We start from the raw sequence: 26,118 nt of genomic DNA on the forward strand, positions 1-26,118 counted from the left end.
CTAACATAGGATAAATTTCAAGCTAATTTTTGAGTTACTGGCAAAAATTGAAGAAAATATGTAGTACTTTTGTAGCTCTAAGAAAGTATTTTAAAAGCTCCACTTTCACTTATTTTCCTAAAACTTATCCCATATATCTTTTTGCATCTTAGTTTTGAAAGATCCTATTTAATGTGGAAAAAGCATGCACCATCTGGCATTTCATGAAGACCTAGTAAACAGAATGTTGAGATAAATGGGAAAAAATCTCACTTTACCAAAGTAGATCGATGGCGTAGAGCTTGAGGCATTTTTGTGCTTATAGATCTCACGGCAACAGTAGCTCCTACTGAAAATTCTTAGGGAGAAAATTTGTCTTAATATGTGGAAAGCATACTTTTATTGCATTGTGGAGCTTCATTCATACATTGTGATGATTCTTCAAGTACATTTAAAAGCCTTTGCAGATAGAATGTCAGGATTTGATTATAAAGTAACTTTAGGAAAATTTTTAGAAAACATGTCTTGATGCCATTTTGTATTTTACACTGTTTTGACTGGGGAAATATTTCTCCTGTACTTCTGTAATAGGCCTTTGGTTTCACCCATTTTACAAATGTTCTTTGCTATTTACTAAGGGAAGCCTGTGCTGAAATTTCTTATGAGAAACTTACACTATAAAACTTGTCACAAAGCAGCAAATGCTGCATTAATGGTCCTACATAAGGAAAGCCCCATTCTAAGAGGCTCTCAGATTTTGAAATTTAACTGAATAGTACATTAAGCATGGATGAGAAGGGATTTGTGAATGGAGAGGCGTAGACAAGGTTCAGCATACTGGAAGGGTAGTAGGCAAGAATATATAAATAACACTTTATGTGCATTTAAAAATTCTTATGACCCAGTATTCTAGAGTTCTGTATAAAATGATACCAGTAACAAACAAATAGAAGTGTTTGCCAAGTAATTATGTGGACTGTTTCCTAAGTTAATTATATGGAGGGCCAAGAAATGAGTCCAGGCCATGTGATGGGCTACTAGTTATTTCAGAATATTTGGACAGTTTTCAAGTGAATGGCTTTTGATTGACTACACTAGCACTTTTCCGTCTTTTTTTTAATGTCAAGATCATAATCCAAATATAAGAGAAAAGACAGGTATGGGGAATATAAATTTCAGAGTGATAGAAAAGTTATTGCCAAGTCTCATCTACTCAAAAGGCCAGACTAGCCTTTCTTCAAACTGTGTATCGCAACCCCTAAGAGTCATAAACGTCAGTTCAGGGGGTCAAAACCAGCACTTTAAAAATGAAATACAATAAAAGATACCAGAATGTACTGCACACAATAAAGATGCACTATATGGGTGCATTTTCATGAAAATTAACATAAATACTATGTTGCAGGGTCATACTTTTTTTTTTTAAATCAGGGATTACAGTAAAAAGTTTTGAAAATTGCTGCCATAAACTTTCTTGGTAAAATCAGAAACCCCAAATCTTAAAACCAAACTATAAGACCACATGGAAGCCTAAAGTTATAAATGAACAAATGCATGCATGCTCCTCAGATTTCCTGAATGTTTTCTTAGCTCACCTGATACCTCATTCCCTCCAGCCTACTTGCTTCTCTCTCCTGTGGCATAAGTAATTGGTTCACGTTTATCTTTTCATGACAGAGCCATTTACTATGATCAAAAAGGAGGAAAACTGCTCCAAACATTTTAGCTGTAATTCAGATAGTGTCTATAAATGAAGCGAAACAGGGAAAATAAAACCCCATGCTATAGCTTCTTAGCGCCTAATAGTTGAATTCTAAATCTTATAGCATCATAAAAATTTAAGAGATGACTTAAAAACTAAGTCTCAACCTTTTGTGAAAATTAGCTGTTTACAAACTGATGTAAAAACCTAACCCTTGGTGTCAATACGAATCAATCATTATAATTAAAATAAAAACTCAGCAGTAAATTGCTTTATTTGGTAATTTGGCTTGTATATGCTTTATTTCTAACAAGCACATATCTTGTTATATTAATCACTGAGCTCTTTGTTGGAAAATTTTACTTTTATTTTCATTTTAATATTTTAACATTTTCCTTTAATTGCAATTAGACAAAAATGAAATTTTCTTCATATAGTTTTAACAGTTGGATGTATTTTATTTTTAAAATCTATGAACTAGTTAGTGGACAGTATTTTAATAATCTGGTATATTAAATTTCAAAGTTTAACATTTAGCAAAATTTGCTTCACAGATTCTTTTTTAGAATGACAGGAAATATATACAACTTAGAATCCATATTCAGACAAATGCCCTTTACCCTTCCTCAAAATAAAAGCTTTAAAAAGTGCAGTATAAAAGTTCTAGATATAAAGGCACTGCATAACTGCATCATATGGCTAATGTCTTGCTTAGCAGCAAGAGTAATGAGAGTGTTCTACACTTAATTTAATGAAGCATAAGAAACTTTGAGGAAGGACCTAGCTCTCATCAAAGAAAAAGAACACTTTGGCCCACTTAGTTAATGTATTCCTTTCCAAGATTGCTTTTAAAAAACTTATCTGGAAAGGCTATCTAAAATATGTCAACCACAAACATGCCTAATCTTATCCTGCATGAGTGTTAAGGAATATGGAGAAGAGTACCACATGTGTGAAAATATATATATTTCCAAAATAGTGACTTATCTATTACGATAAAGCTAAATACACCTTCTGAAATCCACTGTTTTTTGTTTTTTTTTTTTTATAAATGCTGCCAACAACAGATGATCTACCAAGTCAGTTTTGAAGAGTTACGGTCATAGTATTTTTATAAATCTCATGAATAGATCTAAGTCATTATAATATCCTATTCTTAAACTTAGCGAGTTTATATCTGCTCTTGACATGTTGAATTCATTGGGTAAAAATGATATATGATTCAAGGAGTATTCTGATGTCCTAAACTGTTATAAAACAAAAACCATAGCCAAAGGACCTTAAGAACAATTAACCACATTTGTTATCATCTTAGAAACCAAACTGAATGTTGTCTAACATTCCATTTAGTAGTAGCCATACTACTATGGTGGCCTAGAAAATCAGGTCCTAAAGTTTGTGTAGCATATAGTTGACTTCAAATCCTTTCTTTAAGGACATGACAAAAAAGAATGGAAATTTGCCCCTCACATTAAATCAAACTATTTATCACAGGAAGAAACATTTTAGTTGAAGTCGAAAGTTTGTTCTTCTGAAGGCCAGTAAAATAGTGGTCCAAAGATTATTGTCCAAAAGGCTAAGACAGCTTTACAACCTGGTCTTATGATTTATATTTTTCTTTATAAGTGCTTTAATTACATATAGAGGAGAAGAAAATAATATATATGTTTTAATCAGATTAGTTTCAGAACAAATAAAATAACACATTAGAGAAAAAAATTACTTAAAAATAGTTGTATTTATATTCCACAATTTGCTCAAATACTGGTTTTCTTATAAACTTTCTACAGGATGTTTTTAAACAAATTCTTCACATTGTGTCTTGACTATGTACTTACGGAATTTCAGGGAAATAGTTCTGTGTGTTTTTATAGCTTAATTTGTACTAAAGGGATGGCAGGTGGTCACATGCAGTCCATATGGGATTCTAACATGACATTTAGTGAGTTTTCTGACGTGGACCATCCCTTTGATGCTGAAGGTAATGCATCTGTTGAAAGAAGTGATTGTAGATTTGGATTACTGCTCTCTGCATCTTCCAGTTTTTCTGTGTTATCTTCCCAATTAATGTGGAATCTTGTAACTCTGGGATTAGATGCCAAAATGTTCCTTTGAAGCTAAAGGAAAAAGGAAATATATAAATAGACAGCATTAAGAAAGTTAGATACCATATACAAATAGCTTAATAAAATGGTTCTTTGTATCAGTACTCCTAAAGGGCTAAGTTCATTTACAAAGGCATAAAATTAAGTAAAGCAATTTAAACATAACTAATACACAAGGACTAGGGCTACAGCAGAAAAATTATTTTAGCATAATGGAAAGGATATGGAGAATCTGAGGGAATTCATCCAGAACATTTACTAACCAATAAAGTAACCCCTCTATGCTTCTGTTTCCTAAAAGGGAGAGAATCTCTTCTTTTTTGAGGGTGAATTCTTCACAGGATACTTTATCTAACTAGCATCCTTGCTTTTTAGATTGATATGGTGTCTCTTCAGTAATATTTTCAAAGAAAATAAAATTTTCCCCAAGTATAACCTCTCATTATTAGTGGTTTCCTACCTTTTAATTATTATGGTTCACTCTCGGAAATAGTATTCTAGTTTTTTGTTTTTTGCTATACAAGGTGCCATATAGGTAACTAATACATTGAGTCACGGGAAGGTCCCATACCAGGATTAAATATTCCAGCCTAATTATCAGAAAGAACATTCCATTCTACTCCCCATGTAATTTTTCTTGCATGATCGGGCAGAGGGAGTGTTGTGTTCAATCTCACATAAGTCACCAGTTACCAAGCTGTTACAGGTTCCAATGAAAAATCATAAAATAGGAAGTATTTCTGAGAATCTGTATTTCTGAAGCACAAGTTTCAGCTTCTCACTCAGAAGCTGTTTCCCATAACCAGAAATACTTAAGACCTTTGGTTTAATCTCTAATACATATGATGTATGGGAAATGCCATAGAGAAAGTTGTAAACAACTATCTTGTTTCTAACAGGAGGCACTTTCAACTTTCTAAACCATCAGAGACTCTGAAGGTGCCTGACCAACATTAATTACTAGTGATTCATCAGGAGGTAGGGTCTGAGGTCAAGGATGGGAATGGAATGGTTAGTTTGCCCAGTTGGCACAAGGACCTCAAATTTATTTTGTCTCCAAGCTATTTTCATAATATACTATGAAATGGCATCTACTTAAAAAAAAAAGTATAGTAAAAGTAATGAAAAAGGAACAGTCAGAACATTACCTTAGAAAAGTCTGGTTTTACTGGCGGATTTTCCCTTAGTTCTGTCTCAGTATATTCATTATTTACATAATAGCCAACTCTAATAAATTCTTGACCTCGATAGGTGCATGTAATTAGCACAACTGTTACACCTACTGCATCTGCATCTGGAATGAGTCCTGGATTAGGTGCATCAGCCTAGAATAATTTAAAAAGAAAAGAAACACATCACAAAAGGCTGTTAACTGCAAGCAAGACTGGAGTTTTGGTTACCCTGAGCACCCTCAGTTAAGGGCAGAGCAACAAAAACTTGGAAATCATACTGGGAAGGCAAATGCTCATTTTTGAGATTGACTTATAGTCAGAAAATATAGTTCGATTATTTTTCTACAGTATACCTAATTATTCTGGGCACCTGAAAACTTCACTACTTTTATAGGAAGATAAATCTAGTCAGACTGTGTGGTAGTTCATGAGGGATTAAGCCAATAGTCTAATTGATTCCAGTCATAATTTCCAAACCTAAATTGGTAAATATTCAATGAACTCCACACAGCCTGTTGGCAGCAAATATTTATTATACTAGTTTCTTTCTTATACTCGGGACACCTTCTCACACCCACTCTCCTACCCTGCACAGATATTCTAATAGTAAATTAATGTAAGACTGAAAATGGAATAGAAATAGCTCTATAGCAGATTTTCAAAAATATTAATCGTCTATTGTGAATGACTTTGATAGGCACTAAAATATAGTATACTACTTAAACCACACATACTATGGAAATACAATGAAGGTAAAGATTGGTTTAAGAAGATATACTTAATGACACTGTTTTGAATCAGGCCGCTGAATCTTGAGGAATGCAGAAGGTGAAGCAAGTGAGCTAGAGAAGGCTAACAGCATGAGCAAAGGCTAGGGTCCTATCCATGGCAGTGCGAGAGGCAGTAAGGAGACTGGTTGGAAAGAGTCATGGGCTGATGGGCATCTGAGTGTGACCTGAGGCAGCCATTCTGAGTGGTGAATGGATGAAGCTCATCCCAGCAGATTAGCTTACTCTTGCCAGGACACTAAAGAACATCCCTGGGCCTGGGTGAACACTTCAGCCAGTGCCGTAGCTTGGGAACACCCCTGGCTGACATTCTCAATCAGGCCATTATCATCAAAGACTAATGATTATTGTGTACCTACTACATGCAGATGACACAGAAAGGCACAGTATCTATCCAGTCTAAAACATCGACCTAGGCTAAAAATTTCCATACCTTCTTCCTTAACTCCCATATCCAGCCAGTCTCAACATTTCTCATCTCTGAAGACTCAGATCGTGTCTTCATCTCTTACCTGGAATACTGCTGAAACTTTCTAACTGGAATCCCCCAGCTCACCTGCTATTTGCACTACTGCCAGCATTAGCTAGGCAAAGATCCATTCCTGTTTTCTTCACCAGCTTTAAAAACTCCAGATTACTCCCATTTCTGAAGTAAAAATCTGTTCTTTAACTGCATTTATAAGGCCCTTCACAATTTGTCTTCAACCATTCACACTCCCTTTAATTCTACACCTCCTTCTTTTGTTCTAGGATTAGACAGAGTTCTTTAAAATGCAGTGGTAATCTTTCATGCCTCTGTGCCTTGCATATACTATTCTCTTGGCCTGCAAGATTCTTCCCTAACACCCTAAAAAATTCATCTTTCTAAATTTCATGAAATGTATCCTTAGTGAAGCCCTTTCTTAAGAAGGCTCCATGCCCAGTGTAGAGCCCAACACGGGGCTTGAACTCAAAATCCTGAGATCAAGACCTGAGCTGAGATCGAGGCAGACACTTAACCAACTGAGCCACCCAGGTGACCCCAGTGAACCCCTTTCTGATTCAGAAGGTAGAATAATACTGTTTTTGCACTTAAAATTACTTGACACACATCCTCTACTAATCTGTGTCCAATAATCTAAATAAGTATGTTTACCCTTCAGTCTTCCCTGGGATTCTAAGCTTTTTCCTGGGCAAAAGTTCTATCCAGTTCATTTGTATAATCTCATGTCTGGCACAGCTCTGGGCACAGAGTATATACTTAGTATTTTGAAATTCATTCGTAACTCAATTCCTGACATGAAGTAATTTGACTGATTGGAAAGAGATCAGCAGGGGGACTGAGGGCCTGTCCTGGGAATATGCTATTTGTCTTACAGATCCTGTACATTCCCCCCTCCCCCCAGAGGGGTCAGGTTACTTCCAGGTTACCCAAAGAGATTCTAATGTCCTGGAAATGAGTGGAGAATGGGAAACAGAGGTAGTTCAGTACTGCTATGGAGATCTTCCCCCCATAGTGCTTCCCATTCCCTCAGTAGATTGGTTCTAGCCATGTTTGTTTTTTAAAATTTGTTTGCCAAAGGATTCAACTTGGGCAAATTCACATTCAAGTAGAAAAACCCACAGGCCTCTCAGATCACTTAGGATGAAGTGATAGGTAGAGATTTTTAACTTCAACCAGCAGTACTAGGCAGATGTCTGGACATCTTCCTGCTAGTCTTTGACTAGCATATTTATTCATGGCATATTTATTCATGGCAGTTTGTTTAAAGTACAAAACAAAAACTGTATTTTAGTCTCTTTGCTGATAATGGTGAATTTTGTAAGATGTACAGGCTGACCATCTGATTTAAATTGCGTAGTGCTTTCTCTGTCCTTCTTGGCAACACAAACACTTATACCAAGGTAAAACTACTGGAAAATCACTAGAGGGAAATATTTTTGAATAAATTATTCACTCTAAGCCAAAAACTTTAGAGTGTTCTTAACAACGTAAACACACAGAAAAGACATTTAAGGGTTTGTTTCAAAGCCAAGGGATTTATTTGCAGGTTTTACAATAGCATAAAAAGGTATCTCGCTACATGTCAATCCATGTTTCTTATCACATCATGAATTATCATCAGTGAAGTATGGGTTTTCCAAGCTTGTCGGTCAAAGCAAATACTGCTTCTTTTATGTAACAATTTCAAGAATTTAAGAGAATAAAAATTTAGTTCTAATAGAAGTAGGGTGCTATTTGTCAGTGATAGCACTTAACTGCTTTATTCCTCATTTAATCCTCATAACATTCCGATGAGGTAGGATATTATCCATATTTTATAGACGACTAGTGTGACTAAGGGAGGCTAGGGAGCCTGTCTAAAGTCACACGTGTCTAATAAGCAACAGAGCCAGGATCTGAAGCAGGTCTATAACTGCAGTGCTTCCCTCTACACATTGTCTGGTACCCACATCTTTCACCAACGTTATGCACTCCCATAATTCAGGTTAACAGCACTTTTAATGAGTAGATTTGAACTAATATATTTGAGCTTTTCTTAACCATTTGTTGAAACATAGGCAATTATTTGTTGGTTTTTAATAAAAAGCACTAAGGCTAGGAGACCAAGATTCTGAAATCTGTGTTTAGGAGAAGGGACGGATGGGTAGCAACTCTAGAGATACCATATGTTTATAATTCTTGGCCCATATCTGATGGAATTAGCTGACCAACATTATTCATTTAAATTGGTTCCATCCGTGAAATGAGAAAAAAAGGGAGGGCAGGGATAGGAAGAGTTAATTTTCTTTCTGGATGAAGTCTTTTCAGTAGGTTCTATTTAACTAATGGGGACTTTGTTGTATAGAAATACTTGTAACAAAATTAATAGTTTTTTGTTGTTTTTTTAAACCTGTGGCTACTCTTTGGGCTACTTATAAGTATCTCCCTCTAATAAGCATGGATAATTGAGAAGTGACTGAATAGCTTTATACAACAATTTAACATGGATTCAAAGAAGTAACACTTTGAATACAGAAGACAGTGTCTAAAGCCTTGGCACAGACCCAAATACTCTGAGTGATAGCTGAGAACATAATTTGTATTAGAATTTCCTCTAACAAATAATAAACAGAGCAGTAGATTTGTAACAGTAATCCTCTCTAATATGTGTAGATTAGATGCTTTAGTAAACCACCGGACCTTAAGTCCAACGATTCAAGTTTATGCAGTAGATCTCTATCTAGCAGCATACTTATTAACCTAGCTCATTTACTGATTATGCTGAAATAAAGCTGTTGTTTTCGTGATCATTACTCCTAATGGACGAAACCATAAACTGAAGATGCATATAATTAACGAAGCCAGTTAGTAGTATGCACTGAACCCCTGTATTGGGCTGCTGGACAGCCACTCTGAAAGTCTGATACCGTGGGACTATTCACAGGAAGATTCCCGAATTCACCACCACGTGTGCCACGACACTGGAAGCTTTACCGTGTGCTATGCAAACTCTGGATAACCTCACATTAACATCTCACAGCACACAACGGGAGCAGATAAAAAGTGAATACAGCAGAAGCAGAGTGACTTAACCCAAGAGGAAATGGATAAGGACCATGAGATAATAGTTTAGAAACATATCTGGCATACATATTTACCAAGAATCATCTTACCTGAAATACAAACATATGCCTTCCTGCGGGAACAGGGCCCACTAAAACAGAGTCTAAAACTTGGTCGTATTCTTCACTTTCTGCAGAGCCCACATAGATAATTTTCCATTCCAAGTCTAGGGTTAAAAACCAAAACATTATTTCATATTCAGTATTTACATTATGAGATGATATCAAAGACCCTTTTAATGTCCACTTAAGCCATTTATTGGCTGCTAAAATTGGCTTCTCATGGCAGAAAATCCAGAAAGATACTGAATTGCTCCTTATTAAATTCTTACATTTCTTACCAGAGTTTCTCAAAATGTTCTTTTGTGAAACACTAGTCCCTGGGCAGGGCTCCTCACAAACAAAACAACATGGCCAAAAACTTGGGAAATGCTACAACCTTGTCTTGAGGATTCATAAAGCACACTGGCAGAGTAAGTGTTCTGAGACTTCTTCAGTAAAGAACACCAGTAACATTAATCCGGCATTTACCATTTGTTCGGCCTATGGAATCCCTCCCCTTTTTTATATATGTCATCTTTTAACAAGCTACTAACACTAAGCACACTTTGGAAGGGCTACCCCATATTACGTTGCACAGATCCAAATTATCAAAGAGCTCCAAAGTGGGGAAAATCATTATTAGCAAACTTCCCTTGTGGCTCAGAAGTTTAAGAGGCTTCAGCTCATCAACTGTCAAATTACTTGTAGTCGGGTAATTTTTCCTCATGGCACCTCTTCATGTCATAGGTGAGGAAACCAAGGATCCTTATAACCACTTGCTACAGGAATATAGGTGGTGGGAACAGGCGTGAGGAGGAATAAGATACATTAAAGTGCAACCCAAGACATTCTATGCAATTGTTATATGTAATTCAGCTTTTATTGAGTACCTTTTACAGAACGCTCTGCTACAAGAACCCAGAGGTGAGTAAAACAACTGCTCTTTCAAAGGAGCCACCTCCTCTTTAGTAGGGGGAGGAAGACAACTGCAAATCACCTCTGAGACCTTATGGTCCTAAGGTGTTTAGCACTGTGTGGCCTGCCTCTTGGATTCACTATACCGAGGCTTCGGCAGCACTCCCAGAGGGGTGTTTCTAGATCACGCACTGAGAATCTACTTAGTGCTGCCATGGTGTTGCCATTTTTGTGTGATTGTGTATTTTTGTTCCCTAAATAGGCAAGAGAAATAGTACAGGTACTACTTATTCATACTGTATGATAAACTGCAATTTATGGAAAAGCTCCTTTAGTTTTATTCTCTTACTAAGCAGTCATTTTCTGAGGATCTGTTATGTATTTCATGGCTCTGTCCTAGACCACTTACATTTCCATCTTCTGGCACATTTCCAGATGCAAGGTGTTCCTGCATCTGACATCTCACAAGATCTTTTATTTGTTGATGAAGATTAAAAGAGGAAAGAAGCAATATGAATATCTTGTTAGAAGGAATATCAAATATCTGGAAGTAGGAGCATGCTTATTAGCTTGCTCAAGAAAAAGCAAGGAGGCCAGGGCTGGTGCAAACTGAATAAAGGGGGAAATAACTGACCATTAGATTGGGTCAGTTAGGGGCATGGCCAGATTATGCAAAGTTTTAAAGGCCATCATTAAAGACTTCTGATTTTTATACTGAGTGGCAATGGAAGCCATTGGGAGGGTTCTGATTGGAAGGGTAACATGATCCAGCTTTCATTTTAGAAGGATCATTTTGGATCCTGTGTTCAGTACGGACTGTAAGACGGTGAGGGAAGAAACAGGTGGATATTTTAACAACTGAGGCAAAAACTGATGGTAGCTCGGACCACATGTAGCCATGAGGATGAGAAGCAGTCACACTCTGGATGAATCTTGAGGATAAAGGCAGCAAGCGTCACCTTTTTTGCAAGAGGCAGGGGATGAAAACAACCAGGAACTAGTTTTGGAAAAGCCTGAGATATCTATTAGATAGGTATCAATGACATAGGAAACCCAAAAGCTAAGAGGAGAAACTTAAGACAGGAGTGAAAAACCTACTAAACTAGCCAAGTGAGGGTAAGTCTGGTAATTGTCACATGCAGTTTTCATATTTTGTTCATTTGTACCAATACATATAGTGCTCTTGGCCTCCTAACTGGTATAAGGCATTTGTGGTCTGGCATAGGAACATAGTCAGGAGTTATAAAATACCTACTATGTGCTGGGCATTGGTCTTGCCAACTTCACACCTGTTCTTTAAATCTCAACAGCTTTATCATATGGATTTAATTATACTATTATGCAAACAAGAAAGCTGAGGCCCCAGGAGGCTAAGTAATCTACCCAAATTCACACAGCTAGCAAACCGAAGAATCAGAACCCAAGTTGTTTCTGCAACTCCAAAGCCCGGGCTCTTTCCAAAACCAAAACTAGGAAGAGAATTCTTCCATTTCTGGCTCTCAAATGAATAGTGGAATAAAGGAACTTAAATTGTGTGTGTGTGGGGGGGGGGAAGATGGGTGAGGAGATAGGCCATGGAAAGATAATCTACCCTTAAGGAGCACAGGCTGTAACTCAGTGAACACCTGTACCTTAATTTTTATGCTAATGGAATCCTTGCTGTAGCTACTGAGTTTAGAATGCTCAGTAACTTATTTATAAATGAGCATCAGTTGTTTTACTCCTAAACTCTGCTTTCATTCCCCTGTCCCCTGTATTCAAAGGAGGAAAAGGGATAGAATCAGATGCACAGGTTATCTGTTGGAGTTTATTCATTTATTTAAAAAGTTAACTAATTGTTTCATTTAATTGTGGTAACCCTAGTCTGCAAGTATCTGCAATTATGGTTGGGAGTGAGGGAGGTCACCAAGGGAATTTTAAACTAATTACCCTACTTGGGAAGATCTGTGGTTAGTGTAAAGTATGTAATCTTTGGGAATTAGAACAAGCCTGAAGTTTAAAAGCATAAAACACCATGTTCAATTCTGGTACACTGTAAGGGTTCAACTGACAGTAGCTTATAATTATTGATATTGACCAACTTAAAAAAAAAATGGCTCCATTCTGTTAGAGAAACAAAGAATCAGCAGTCTACAGAGGGCATAAGATTAGCAGGAAGGTCAATCAAAACTTGTACAAGCTTGGGAACCATCAGATCAAACATATCCTGAGTCTCTTACCAAGTTTAAGTATGAAAAATGGTGGCCAACCTCTGGCTTGGGACTTAAGACAAAATTATGAAGTGAAAATTTCTCTTAAGAATATTCTGTAGTTTCATTTTAAGAACAGAATTTTTTAAAGAATTGCAATATAAAAGTATGGAACTTGTAAGAAGCTTTTGCTAAATAAACTCAATTTCCTTAATCCACATAGCCTCTAGGTGGAGTACACAAGCATGGCACCTTTTTGAAAGATTCCTTTGCAGCTTCAGTATGACTCAGCTTAAACTCTTTTGAAAAATGCTAAATAACCAGTATAAGTGCCCTAGAAAGAGGAGTACAAGTGGAAGTAAGTGTATTGTTGATACTAATATCATAAAAACTCTGACGTGATTCAGCCGAGTTCTGAATAGATGCCAGTTAAAAATGGAACATAATTCTGCTTCCATGAATGGTGGGTTTCAACCATTCAATGTCAAAGCCCTGTAACATCCTGAATCATCTATCATCCTTGTCCTAAAACTGGCTCTTAAAATGGAAAGTCTCACTTGGGAAATACTTATAATTTGAAGAACTTCTAAAGCTTAAAACATATAGTACATTGGAATGGACTGATCAATGGTTTCTCTTGCGTTTGCCCATTTTTATATGCAACTGGCAATAAAAAGGAAAACTTACTGTTGGGTATGAAAAATTGGCCTGATAGCTGAAATGATTATAGTAGTACTCTGGGAAAGTAATCAAATGGCTTCAGTGTAATAAAAAAAATCCCCTTTAATTTTATTATCAGTGGCCTATTAGAAATTAGTTTAATAAATGAATTGTCTTTCAAAATGTCACCTACATATATATATGCATATATGCTTTATGTATGCATTAATACTTATTGGATGAGCAAAGATTAAAGTGTTAATTATAATTACAGGAGATGGTGGAAGGCATTTGAGTACAGAGAACTGTTACTTTCTATATGTATGTACAGCTTTTAAAAAGTTTATTCCAATGAGCATGTATTGCTTTTATAATTTGAAAACTAACACCCTACATAAAATACATTTTGTGGAGATTAAAAACTTTTTAAATGAAATGCTTTATATACCATGGTTAGCATAATTTTAAATGCATCTTTGTTAAATATACTTGTAGGTTCAAATAAGTATGTCCCCTATTTAATTGTAAAATTACCATTGATGAAATTAAATTTTTTCTCCTCAAATTTTGAAAGGGAAGCACTGGATTATTTTAATAAAATCTAAGAGCAAAGATAAAAACCTTGGCAAATTTTAGCTTTCTAAATATTTATTACTGCACATAATAAAACTATCTTTGGAGGCCTTAAAACGAACTTAGAAAAAAACTGTAAAAATTTTTGCATTGCTATCAGGACTTTTTTATTTCTTAGCCCACTTTGGTGTTTTATGCTCAGGGTGTTTGGATGTGGAGTTATTTTAATTAGATTTCAACACATTCTTGAAGAAAAGTCTCTCGGACCACTAAGAAGCCAGTGATTAAGTCCTGGAAATTATTTCAGTGTTTTACTTATTCCTGCTCTTGGGTTAAATGTAACTTTCTAGCTTAGCAGTATTTCTCTTCCTGAGAGAGAGGAGAGGTTTCCGTCGTTACGGAACAGGAGTCCACGCCAGTCCGGGCGAGCCTGCGCGCCAGCATCCCCGGGCGCCCGGAGCATCCCGGGCGCCGGCTGGGGAGTGCCGCGGGGGCGCACCCGCCGTCCCCGGGGAGCGCCGGAGTCCGGCCCGCGGCGCGGAGGGGCCGAGCCTGCGCCCGCCTCCCCCGCTGGTTGGTCCAGGGAGCCAGAAATCAGCGCGAGGACAGCCTCGCTCTCCTCCCCGGAGCGGCCGGGCACGGCCACCCCAGAGAGTAGGGCAACTCCAGCATAAGCTCTAAAAATGGATTTGCCTCTCGCTCGGGGGCAGAAGGTGGGCAGGCGGGGCGCCGTGTTCGTCACCCGCGGCGCGGAGAGGAGGCGTCGTGACGCCGGGGTCGGTGGCCCAATTCTCTACTCTTGGTAAGATGGCTCCGCTGCTAACTCGCCGGCGCGACCACACACATGCCTCTCCCTTCCCAACCTCTGTGCCGGGGCCGCGGAGGCCGTTCGCGGTGCGGGGCCAGGCCGGCGCGACCCCCGGCCGGCGCCGCGGGCTCGAGTGCGGGTCTCGCGAACCGCCCGCCCGCCAGACAAAGCTGACAACATGGCTACCTCCGCTCGAACAAGTTCCTCGCAAGTTGAGCCACGGCAGGCGCCCCGGCTGCGGCCGAACGCCGCGCGCGCCTCGGCGGCCGTCGTCCATCAACTTCAAGTTTCCCTCCGCAGAGCCGAGCCCGCCGCCCGTCCGGCGCCGAGCACCGGCCGCCCGCGCGAGGCCGGGCCCGGGAAACTTTCAACGTCTGCAGCCCGCAACTGACAACCCGGCGGCGGGCGGGCGCCCGACTCACCTTCAGACAGGTCCTCGATGCACTCGAAGGTGATCTCGAACTGGAACGGGTTGTAGAAAGGAGAAGGGTTATCCAGCACCACTACATTGTTCACCTGAACCTTTGCCATATTTTGAAAAAAACACAAACAATGGGAACGGGGGCTTGTTGCGGCACAATAAAGTCCAGCGCGCGGCCGCTCGGGAGAGCGCAGACCCTCGCCCCGGCGCCTGCCCGACGTCGTGCAGCGGCGACTTGAGAAACTTTTTTTTCCTCTTTTTATTTACACGGGAGCACTCCACAGTGTTTTGCAGCTTTCCTATTTCACTAAACTACAGCCCATTCTGCTCTGATAACTAGCAGCGTTGCCCGCGATTGGCTGCACCCGAGCTCTGACCCTCCTCCTCCAGCGAGGGCCTCGGCGGCGAGCAAGATGGGCTCCCGCTCCCGGAATGGACTCAGAAACTTTAACTGCGGCTCCACCTGCTGGTGTGGATTAGGACAAAGGCGGAGAACAAAGTGAGTGGAATACGGGCTGGGAGGCCCGCGCGGAGGCCGCCGGCGGCGGCGGCGGGGGGGGGGGGGGGGGGGGGGGGGGGGGGGGGGCGGCCCCCGGCCCGGCGGCTCCCGCGCCTCACGTCGGGCGTGGCCGCGGCGGGGCGGGGCGGGGGTCGGAGGAGGCGTGGCCGCGGCGGGGAGGCGTGCTCGCGGCCGGCGAGGCGGCGGGAGGGCGCGATTCGGGGCGACGCCCGCCCCTCGGGTTTTTGCTTGGTGTGGTTTCTGCTTGGGTTTTTTTTTTTTTTTCTTTTAACGCTCTTTTTACATCAGTCCAACGGTTGTGCCGTCTTTCTACTGAATTTAGAGCTGTGATTCGGTTGTCTATACTGGGTTAGGTTCCGCTGTCTACGTACAGGGTAACATTTGGGGTAGAGAGAAGGGTTGGTTGCAGTGGAAATAAATTGTATTTTATAGACCCTATGCCAGCTCGAAAGGAGCAAAGCCATTTTGGAAATCTGGTTCTTGGTCAATATCTGCGTTTGGGCACTACAGCGCCGTTAGTTAAATAGACACAAAATGAAGGGTGAAGAGAGGCTTTTCCACGCACACTTTGCTTGGAAAATCTGAGTAGGTAATATTTGGGCTGCACCTGGGTCTCCCGTTCTAATCTGGAAAGCCCTAGAATAAGAAAAAGATTGCTAGAGATGTGATCAGTTACACCCCAGGTTTCTGTCGTTTGGTGAGCATAACAGGAACATAAAAAGAGAAAATGGAAGTGTCAGGAAACCAAAGGGCAAAAAATATGGTAAGAAAGGGAAAGGAAGAGTAAAGACAGCAGCATACCAGGACATGTGATTTTCAAAAAATTTATGACGAACCGTTACCAAATAAAAATTTGTGGCACCACAAACAAGTTTTTTGAGGAGTCTTTGCTTGATTCATTGGCATTCATGTCAATTCATTTATGCTGTTTGACTACCATTGTGGGGAAAGGGAGAGGTTTTAACACATTTGTGGGGTTGTTGAACAATTTCTGTTTACCTAGTAAGAGTGCTATAAAGATTTCTTTTAATACCTGCTGTTCATAAACCATTATTTTTTTCCTTTCAGTGTTTTGAGTGAAACCAATGACCTTGGCTAATTAAATTCAGAGAAAATATTATTTCTTAGTTATCATCTGTGCTGAAGGAGTTGTTTTTTAGTATAGTGCCCAGGATTTTGAGTTGTCATTCTTTGGGCATTGTTCATACTTAAGTAGGTTGCTGTTGATGTGGCTTCTTTATTTGCTGGTCTTTTGAAAGTTAATATGGCACAGGTAATACCAGGCCTCCCCATATTTAGGAAAACTACTTAGAGGGGGAGTTCTCATTTTATTGGCAATGGATTAAACAGTAAACTAGAACCTACCAGAAAAGGTTTCCTCAAGCCCAGTTGTTTGTGTGGTGATAAATGCAGATTACTGTGACTGATAAACTATATTCTCTGTTCACTCCTAATAGTGCTGGTCCTAACACTAGCCAAGATAAAGTGTTAATTGCTGTACGCTGTTAAGATACACTAGGTATGTAAGATAAATGGCCGTTTGAAGATTAAAACATGACTCCCTTGAGAATGGTGTATACAGTTTTCTGATTATTGCAGGCACTCTTAAGAGGAGATTCTAATTTACTTGCTTTATAAAAATGACATTATAAGCTTGGTAAAATAAAGTGTATTTTGCAGTCTGACCATAGGTATGTCATAATAAGGTACATCTTCCATAAAACTTGATGCATGAAGAACTGAAAAGATCAACCTGGATACCACTGGTTTGGCTTATTTTCTTTAAAATCTTTTGTTTAACATGTCATATACAACCATATTTAAGGGAGAAATGACCTTCCTTAATAGTCCGCTGGAAGCCACAAATATTGGCTCTGGGCCTCTCATGTTGTCTGTCCTAACTCTTTTATCCTCAGAAACATTAAAGAGCCTTTGAGCACTTTCTCCCATAGTTTCTTTCTTCACCATTGACAATACTTTGCAAGAAAGGTCAAAGGGATTCCCAGATGTGCGGTGGCATATTTCAAAGTGAGCTGGTGTCTCATAGAGGGGAAAACGTTGTAAAAGCACCACTCTGGTTTCAGAGACAATTTATAAGATCTCTTGCTGGACAACTTTTTGGTGACTCTCAAACAGCTAACCATATTGTAACAGATGGGGCACCATGAGTGTCTTCATTTATTAAGTACCCAAGGGGACCCATGTGATGCTTGGAGGGCTACATAGAACATAATCTCCAAAATTGCTTCTCTCTGTACAGATTATGTGGGAGAAGGATGGCTGAAAGAGATCCTTTGGGTTCTAAGATGAACAAAGCCTAAACTAGTGCCTCTCAGACAGAGATAAATGAACCTAGTTAGCTATTGTTATAGGCTGAATTGTGTCCCCCCACCCCATTCATATGTTGAAGCCCTAACTCTCCAGTACCTCAAAATGTGACTGTATTTGGTGATAAGGCCTTTAAAAAGATGGTTAAGTTAAAATGAGTTCCTGAAAGTGGACCCTAATCCATTCTAACTGGTGTCCCTAGACAGGAGGGAATTTGGACATAAAGAGAGACACCAAGGGTAGCATACACAGAGAAAAGACCATCTGAGGACACAGCAAGAAGGCAGCTATTTGCAAGCCAAAGAGAGGCTGTAAAAGAAACCAACCCTGCTGACACCTTAATCTTGTACTTCTAGCCTCCAAAACTGTGAGAAAATACATTTATATTGTGTAAGCTATCCGGGCTGGTATTTTGTTATGGTGGCCCTAGCAAAAGAATACAGCTACAATTATTTTCCCTCACAGTTAGGCTTATTTGGCAATCTAAGTTTATTTAATCCAGTTATTGGTCTGTTATCAAGTGCTTTCTGTGGTGTGAAATGAGGTGACCATGTAGCCATGCCAGTAGGTTGTGGCGGGGTGTGGAGTGGTGTGCCATAGCTATTCAGAGAAAGTACCTACTGGTGTTGGGCATACAACTTAAAATCTGAAGGGACAAGATGCAGCTTGCTTCCTTGCTCCAAAGCTCCTCTGCAGAGGGCTTTTTAAGAATCTTAAACTTGAAGTCACACACAAAACAAGATGAAAGAGTGAATTAAAATGAACTAGAATTAAATTGAATTAAATTAAAATACATTGAATTAAAATATATTATAACTAAGATTTAAATCAAGTCTCAGCTCCTGCCTGCTGCAGAAGTTATAGGAATGGAAGTGCTAACCTCTTGCTTTTGTTCAAATCCTGGATTTCCACCTGGGGTAATTATATTAGCCCTGCATTTAATTCTTTTTAAAGAGACATTTGCATTATTGTCCTCCTCTTTTAAAAAAATTCTCATGTAAGGTTTGTTGTAGTATGATCTTTAGTTAGTTTAAAGGGTTCCCAATTATTTACTAGTTATAGGATGTCAAAATTTAATGATAGTTTTAATCATTTTTTTAAAGATTTTATTTATTTATTTATTTGTCGGAGATTGAGTACAAGGAGGGGCAGCGGCAGGCAGAGGGAGAAGCAGGCTCCCTGCTGAGCAAGGAGCCTGATGTGGGACTCGATCCCAGGACCCTGGGATCATGACTTGAGCTGAAGGCAAGACGCTTAACCAACTGAGCCACCCAGGCATCCCTTAATGGATAGTTTTAAATAAGATTTTCTAAATAAATGTAGAATGTCAAGATTGGCTGCAGTTTACATTTCTAAAAGGAATAAATCCTACAATAATGATTTTAAGAACTCATAGAGAGAGAGCATTTATTACGTGAAATTGTCCTAGTGTCTGTGGAATATTCAAAGACAAAACATACATAGACTTTATTGGAAAGGTAACTATGCAATCAAGTGAGTATGGTACAGAATAGAATGTGTTAGATGCAACTTTAGTTATTGTTAAAGTTCTGTGGGAGGCAAATTGGGTATCACAATAAAGGCTTTGTGTGTATGTGTGTGCATGTGTGTATAGTTTATGTGTATGTATATATGGTACGATATATATATGGTACATATGTATAATATGGTGTGATGCTTTATCATTTGTAAAGAATGTTTAAATAACCTGCTTTTAAGCTTCAAAACATCCTGGGATGGTAGGAGGGTAAGGTATTATTCCCACATAACAAATGAAGACACGGGTGCTCAGAAACTTGTTCCTTTAATTGCTGACCTAGTGCTTCTCTAATCTCTCTCCTCTGTCAGATATTTAAAGTGGCCTCTTTGAGAAGAAAAAGCAATTGGTATCATTTCCTGGAAGAACCCATAGGCTGGCAGACACAGTAGTAATGTCTTGATTAATGAACTCTTGAGGAACGCAGCTCCGTGAATGAGGTTAGCGCAGGTATATACTGGGAGTGAGAGGAGGCTAGCCAAGGCAAAGCGATGGGAGTCTCCCCCTTGAGGCACTACAGAGCTCAAGCCTGCTGCTGCAGAAGGGATGTCTGGGGGAGGATGGAACTACACATCCTAGAACCTTGCTATACTTTTTAAGAGGTTTCCGTATTTGTTACATAAAGTATGACCCCCCCCCCCATTCTGTGTTCCACCTCATTAATAACATTTTCACTGTTTTGTGTTCACTGCTACCCATCATTAGGTTACAAATTTGTTGAAGATATAAACAACTGTTTGTTGTTGACAGTTTGTTGATGTTAATATCATTATAGTGTTTCTGACCAGAAGAATATGAATGGAAATGCTTAATAATTATTTTCTATTTCTTGTATCTAGTTTTTTACCATGTGTTCTTACCCCTCTAATAAACGAAGCTCCTTCTAAATTCATTTTCCTCTTGAACTCAGTCTCCACTCATCCATCTTCCTTCATGTTTTATATTCAGTCCTTTTCTCTTTAACCTTCTACCTCTCATTCATCAGATGCTCTCTTTTTCCGGTATCAGGAGAAATGTGTGGTAAGTAGAGAAAGGACTCAAATCTTTAAAACCTCTCTAGGCTAGAGCACTGCTTGCACAAAGCCACTGCTAAGCATAGCAGCATTTCTAGTTGGTTACTATAGAGACAATCAGCATTAGATGGAGCCTCGCTTGACGGAAGCTAGGCAAGAAGGCTTTGTGAGACTGGAGGCCTCATATGCAGGGTCATGTGGAAGAGGCCAAAACCTAGAAAAGATAGGAAGGGGAAATGTTTCACAAATGAGCTAACAGGTAATTAATTGATAGATTTCAGGTTGGTTAAATCTGTGCCTGCAAAAGCCTTGAATCCAGCACACAAAGAATCTACTTCTAAGAACCCCAGTATGATTACAATTTTTTTTAAATAACAGCTGTGCTGCTATGAACATTTGTGTACAAATTTTTGTGCAGGACTTATGTTTCCATTCCTTTGGTTATATGCTTAATTAAGAGTGGAATTGCTGGGTCATATGATAACTCCTTTTGAGGAACTACCAGGCTGTTTTCCAAAGTAGCTGCACCATTTTACATTCCCACCAGCAACATGTGAGCATTCCAATTTCTCCACATCCTCACCAATGCTTGTTATTATGTCTTTTTGATTATAGCCATGGGTGGTATGTAAAGTGGTATCTCATTGTGTTTTGACTTATATTTCCCTGGTGGCTAAAGATGTTGAGCATTTTTTGTTTGCTTATTGGCCATTTGTATATCTTCTGTGGAGAAATGTCTGTTCAGATCCTTTGGTCATTTAAACAATTGGGTTTTTGTCTTTTTCTTATTGAGTTGAAAGAGTTCTTTATATATCCTAGTATATGTGCTGCTGAAGCAATCACAAGTTCTTTATATATTCTTTTTTTTTTTTTTTGAGATTTTATTTATTTCTTTGACAGAGAGAGACACAGCGAGAGAGGGAACACAAGCAAGGGGAGTGGGAGAGGGAGAAGCAGGCTCCCCGCTGAGCAGGGAGCCTGATGCGGGGCTCGATCAAAGGACCCTGGGATCATGACCTGAGCCGAAGGCAGACGCATCATGACTGAACCACTCAGGCGCCCCAGTTCTTTATGTATTCTAAATACAAGGCTCTTATCAGAGACTTTCAGAGATTTGTATATATGAGGTTCAGAAAAATTTTCTCCCATTCTGTGAGGTTTTTTTTTCCTTTTTTTTGGGGGGGTGGGGGGTGGTAGCCTTTGCTGCCCAAAAGCTCTTAATTTAGATGAAGTACAGTTTATCTATTTTGCTTTTTTTGCTTGTTCTTTTTGTGTCACTTCTTGAAAACACTGCCATTATAATCAAAGGTCATGAAGATTTACACCTGTTTTATTTAATTGAAGCATTTTATACATTTACTTTATTTTTGTTTTCTTCGAGGATTTTAAGTTTCATTTTTTAAGTTTTTTTATTATATTCAGTGTATTTAAACTAAAATTAAAAAAAAAAAAAACAGTTCATCCATTTCTCCCTCCATACCAATAGATAGGCAACCACCAATCTATCTCTTGTTTCTATGAGCTTGATTCTCTATATCTATGAGCTTTTTTAGATTTCACGTGTAAGAGAGATCATGCAGTATTTGTCTTTCTCTGTCTATTTTGCTTAGCATAGTGCCCTCGAGGTTTATCCATGTGTTGTGAATGGCAAGTTTCTTTCTTTTTTATGGCTAAATAATATTCCATTGTGTATATATACTACAATTTCTTTATTCATCCATCAACACTTAGCTTGTTTTCATGTCTTGGCCATTGTAAATAATGCTGCAGTGAACATGGAAGTGCATGTATCTTTCCTAGTTAATGTTTTTGTTTTCTCCAGATAAATACCCAAAGTGGAATTGTTAGATGGTTTTCCTCTAAGAGTTTTATACTTTCAGCACCTTATATTTAAGTCTTTGATCCAGTTTGAACTATTTTTGTATATGATGTGAAGTAGGGGTCCAGATTCATATTTTTGCAAGTGGATGTCCAATTTCCCATCAGTATCATTTGAAAAGACTATTCTTTCCCCCAAGAATGAATTGACCATAAATGTATGGGTTTATTTCTGGACAATCAATTCTGTTCTGTTGGTCTATATCCTTATGCCATTACCATATTGTCTTGATTATTGTAGCTTTGTAGTAAGTTTTGAAGTCAGGAAGTGTGCATCTTCCAACTTTGTTCTTTTTCAAGATTATGTTGGCTATTTGGGATTCATTGAATTTCCATATGAATTTTAGTATCACTTTATCAATTTCTACAAAGAAGATAGTTGAGATTTTGATAGGGATTGCATTGAATCTGTAGAAACCTTTGGGGAATATTGTCATCTTAACAATATTAAGTCTTCCAGCCTGGGTGGCTCAGTCGGTTAAGTCTCTGCCTTCGGCTCAGGTCATGATCTCAGGGTCCTGGGATCAAGCCCCATGTCAGGCTCCCTGCTCAACAGTCTGCTTCTCCCTCTCACCCTGCTCGTGCTTGCTTGTGCTCTCTCTCTCTCAAAAAAAAAACAATAAAATCTTTAAAAAAAGTGTATAGGCATACAACTGATTTTTAAAAATTGATTTTGTATTCTTAAACTTGCTGAACTCATTTATTAGTTGTAATAAATTTTTTGTGGATTCCTTAGGATTTTCTGTATGCAAGATTATGTTATCTGCAAATAGAGATAGTTTTACGTCTTCGTTTCCCCCTCTGGATGCCTGTGATTTCATTTTTGGCCTAATTGCCCTTTCCAGAATCTCCAGTACAGTGTTTAATAGAAATAGTGAGAGTGGGGTTGCCTGGGTAGTTCAGTTGGTTGAGTTCCCAACTCTTGGTTTAGGTTGAGGTCCTGGTCTCCAGGTTGGGTCCTAGGATTAAACCAGCATGGGGCTCTGTGCTCAGCAGGGAGTATGCTTCTCCTCTTCCTCTCCTTGTGCCCCTCCCTGCCCCCGCCCCCTGGATGCTCTCTCTCTCATAAATAAATAAATCTAAAAAAAAAAAAAAAAATAGAGTGAACATCCCTATCTTGTTTCTGATCTTAGCAGGAAAACATTGAGTCTTATACCATTAAGAATGATGTTTAGTTGTGAGTTTTCTATAGATGCCCTTTATCAGGTTGAGGAATTTCCCTTCTGTTCCTAGTTTGTTGAGTGTTTTTACATGAAAGAGTATTGAATTTTGTCAAATGTTTTTGCTGCCTCTGTCGAGGTGATCATGTGCTTTTTGTCCTTTATTCTATTAATATGAGAATGGTACATAAATTGGTTTCCAGATCTACATCAATCTTATATTTCTCAGATAAATCCCACTTGGTCATGGTGTATAATTCTTTTTATATATTGTTGGATTTGGTTTGCTAGTATTTTGTTGAGGCTTTTTGTATTTGTAGTCATAAGAGATATTGGTCTTTAGTATTCTTGTGATGTCTTTGCTTTTTGGTATGTGGGTAATACTGACCTCATAGAATGAGTTAGGAAGTGTTCCCTCCTCTTCAACTTTTAAAGAGTTGTGAAGAATTGTTACTTGATTTTTTAGATGTTTGGTAGAATTCACCAGTGAAGCTCTATCTGTGTGTGGGTTTTTCTTCATGAGTAGTTTATTATTATTACTAATTCAATCTCTTCACTTATTATAGGTCTATTCAGATTTTCTTTTTTTCTTGAATCAGTTTTGGTAGTGTCTTTCTAGGAATTTGTCAGTTTCATCCAGGTTATAGAAGTAGTTAACACACAGTTGTTCATTGTATTCCCTTATAATAATCCTTTTTATTTTTCTAAAGTCAGTAATAATGTCTCATCTTTGAGTCCTATTTTAGTAATTTGATTCTTCTCTTTTATTGGTTTGGTCAGGTACCTAAAAGACTGTCAACTTTTGGTTTTATTTTCTCTGTCATTTTTGTATTGTCTATTTCAGTTTCTGCTCTAATATTTATTATTTCCTTCTTTCTGCTTGCTTTGGATTTAGTTTGCTTTTCTTTTTTTTCTTTTCCAGTGTCTTAAGTGGAAGCATAGATTATTGATTTGAGATTTTTCTTCTTTTTAAATGTAGGCATTTATAGCTATAAGTTACTCTCTAAGAACTGCCTTAGCTGCATCCCGTAAGTTATGGTAAGTTGTGTCCTCATTTTCTTTCCTCTCAAAGTATTTTCTATTTCCTTTTTCATATTTTATTAATTTATTAAAAGTAATTTCTACACCCAATGTCCGGTCTAATTACTTTTTTATACGGCTACCTATTCATTGCATGGGTGTCTTTCTACACTATCTCTGACAAATGGACATTCCACATTTGCTTACATAATTACTTTGATGAAAAGTTACTGCTTTGTAAAGTAGCCCATTCCATTTTAAGCACCTCAAGTTTTCCAGTAGTTGCCTATAAAATTCTGCGTGATGGTCTCTGTTATTTCTTTTGAAGCTGCCCCCAATTAGTCTAATTTCTCTTCCAAAGGATAGTTCTCTAAGTATGTAAAAATTATTTTCTCTTCTCTAAATCTTTCAGGCTAATCATACCCTGTGCCATAAACTATTCTTTAAATAACATTATTTCCTTGTCCTTTATTATCTGTTTACCCTTCTCTTTTTTAGTATTTCTTTTAAACTTTGATGTCCCAAAAGTAAACATTAATTTTCTAGATCAACAATCAGCAACCTTTTTTCTATAAAAGGCCATCTATGAATATTTTAGATTTTGACAGCCATACAGTGTTTGTCACAACTACTTACCTCTGACATTGTAGTTTGAAAGTAGCCATTGACAATAAGTAAATGATGAGCATGATTGTGTTGCAAAAAAACCTGTTTTTACAAAAACAAGTGGTTGGGCCAGATTTTGCCCACAGATCATAGTTTGCTGACTTCTGCTCTAGATGTTATCTAACTAGTGCAGAAGCCAGTGTGATTATATCTTCGCTTGTGAATGCTATTCTCACATTAACATATTTTTAAAATTGTATTAAAATATTTCTCTGATATTAGCATAGCCACTGCAACCCTCCTTTGGTTACTGTCTAAAGTGTGTCTCTTGTAGACAACATATAGTTGCATCATGTCTTTATATTCATTCTACAAACTGCTTTTTATTAAAGTGTTTGTTTACATTTGACATACTTACTGATGGGGTAGGATTTATGAATGCTTTATTCCACTGTTTTCCACACGGCTTATGTCTTCTTTGTTGCGGTATTCTCCATTACTGCCTTCTTTTGTGCTTAATGTAATTTTTAGTATATCATTTTAATACCCTTATGCTTCTTTTACTGTATTTTTGGGGGTTATTTTCTTAGTGATTATCTTGGGGGTTATTATAACATCTTAATGTAAAAACAATCCAATTCAGATTAATACTAATTTAATTTTAATAGTATATAAAAATTTTGTTCCAGTATAATTCTGTTCCCCTTACTTTCTTTTGTGCTATTGTCATACAGATTTCATCTATATACATTATAAGCTGATCAACACAGTTTTATAATTTTTGCTTTCTGTAGTTTTTACTTAAATCAGAAGAAAAGAGTTACAACAAAATTACATTGATACCGTCTTTAATATTTACCTATGTAGTTAACTTTACTGGTGTTTTTTATTTCTTTATGTGTACTTGAGTTACTGTCTTAGTGTTCTTTCATTTCAGCCTGAAAGACTCCCCTAGTATTTCTTGTAGGTCAGGTCTATTCGCACTAATTTGTTTTTGCCTGGTATTTTTACTTTACAGTAATGAAATTGTAGAGTGTGTATTCTTTTGCTCAATATTTTGTTTTAATATTTCATCTATATTGTGTTTAGTTGCACTGCATTTTTTTATTGCTGTCTT

General features: G+C 38.1%; 2 protein-coding genes across 2 annotated transcripts in view; one reads left to right on the top strand and one right to left on the bottom strand.

Annotated features, from left to right (window-relative positions):
* The window catches only part of MCM9 (minichromosome maintenance 9 homologous recombination repair factor), an 89,625-nt gene that overhangs the window by 19,407 nt on the left and 44,100 nt on the right, over positions 1-26,118 (top strand). The window lies entirely within an intron of this gene.
* On the bottom strand, positions 3,374-15,437 carry ASF1A (anti-silencing function 1A histone chaperone). The gene is made up of 4 exons (XM_032407989.1): positions 14,941-15,437; positions 9,383-9,498; positions 4,935-5,111; positions 3,374-3,798 (listed from the first exon to the last, which is right to left on the bottom strand). The coding sequence occupies exons 1-4, from the start codon at positions 15,047-15,049 to the stop codon at positions 3,586-3,588; spliced, it is 615 nt and encodes a 204-aa protein (XP_032263880.1). The 5' UTR covers positions 15,050-15,437; the 3' UTR covers positions 3,374-3,585.

This window comes from Phoca vitulina, unplaced genomic scaffold (assembly GCF_004348235.1).
Source record: "Phoca vitulina isolate PV1807 unplaced genomic scaffold, GSC_HSeal_1.0 scaffold9, whole genome shotgun sequence".
In the NCBI taxonomy this organism is placed as follows: Eukaryota; Metazoa; Chordata; class Mammalia; order Carnivora; family Phocidae; genus Phoca; species Phoca vitulina.

Excerpts from the sequence above, each read along its gene's own strand:
- ASF1A (XM_032407989.1), bottom strand. The coding sequence starts at position 15,049 with ATGGCAAAGGTTCAGGTGAACAATGTAGTGGTGCTGGATAACCCTTCT. Across the intron at positions 5,112-9,382 it reads GGCATATGTTTGTATTTCAG|GCTGATGCACCTAATCCAGG; the intron begins GTAAGATGATTC and ends AAATTATTCTAG. Across the intron at positions 3,799-4,934 it reads TAAAACCAGACTTTTCTAAG|CTTCAAAGGAACATTTTGGC; the intron begins GTAATGTTCTGA and ends TTTTTCCTTTAG.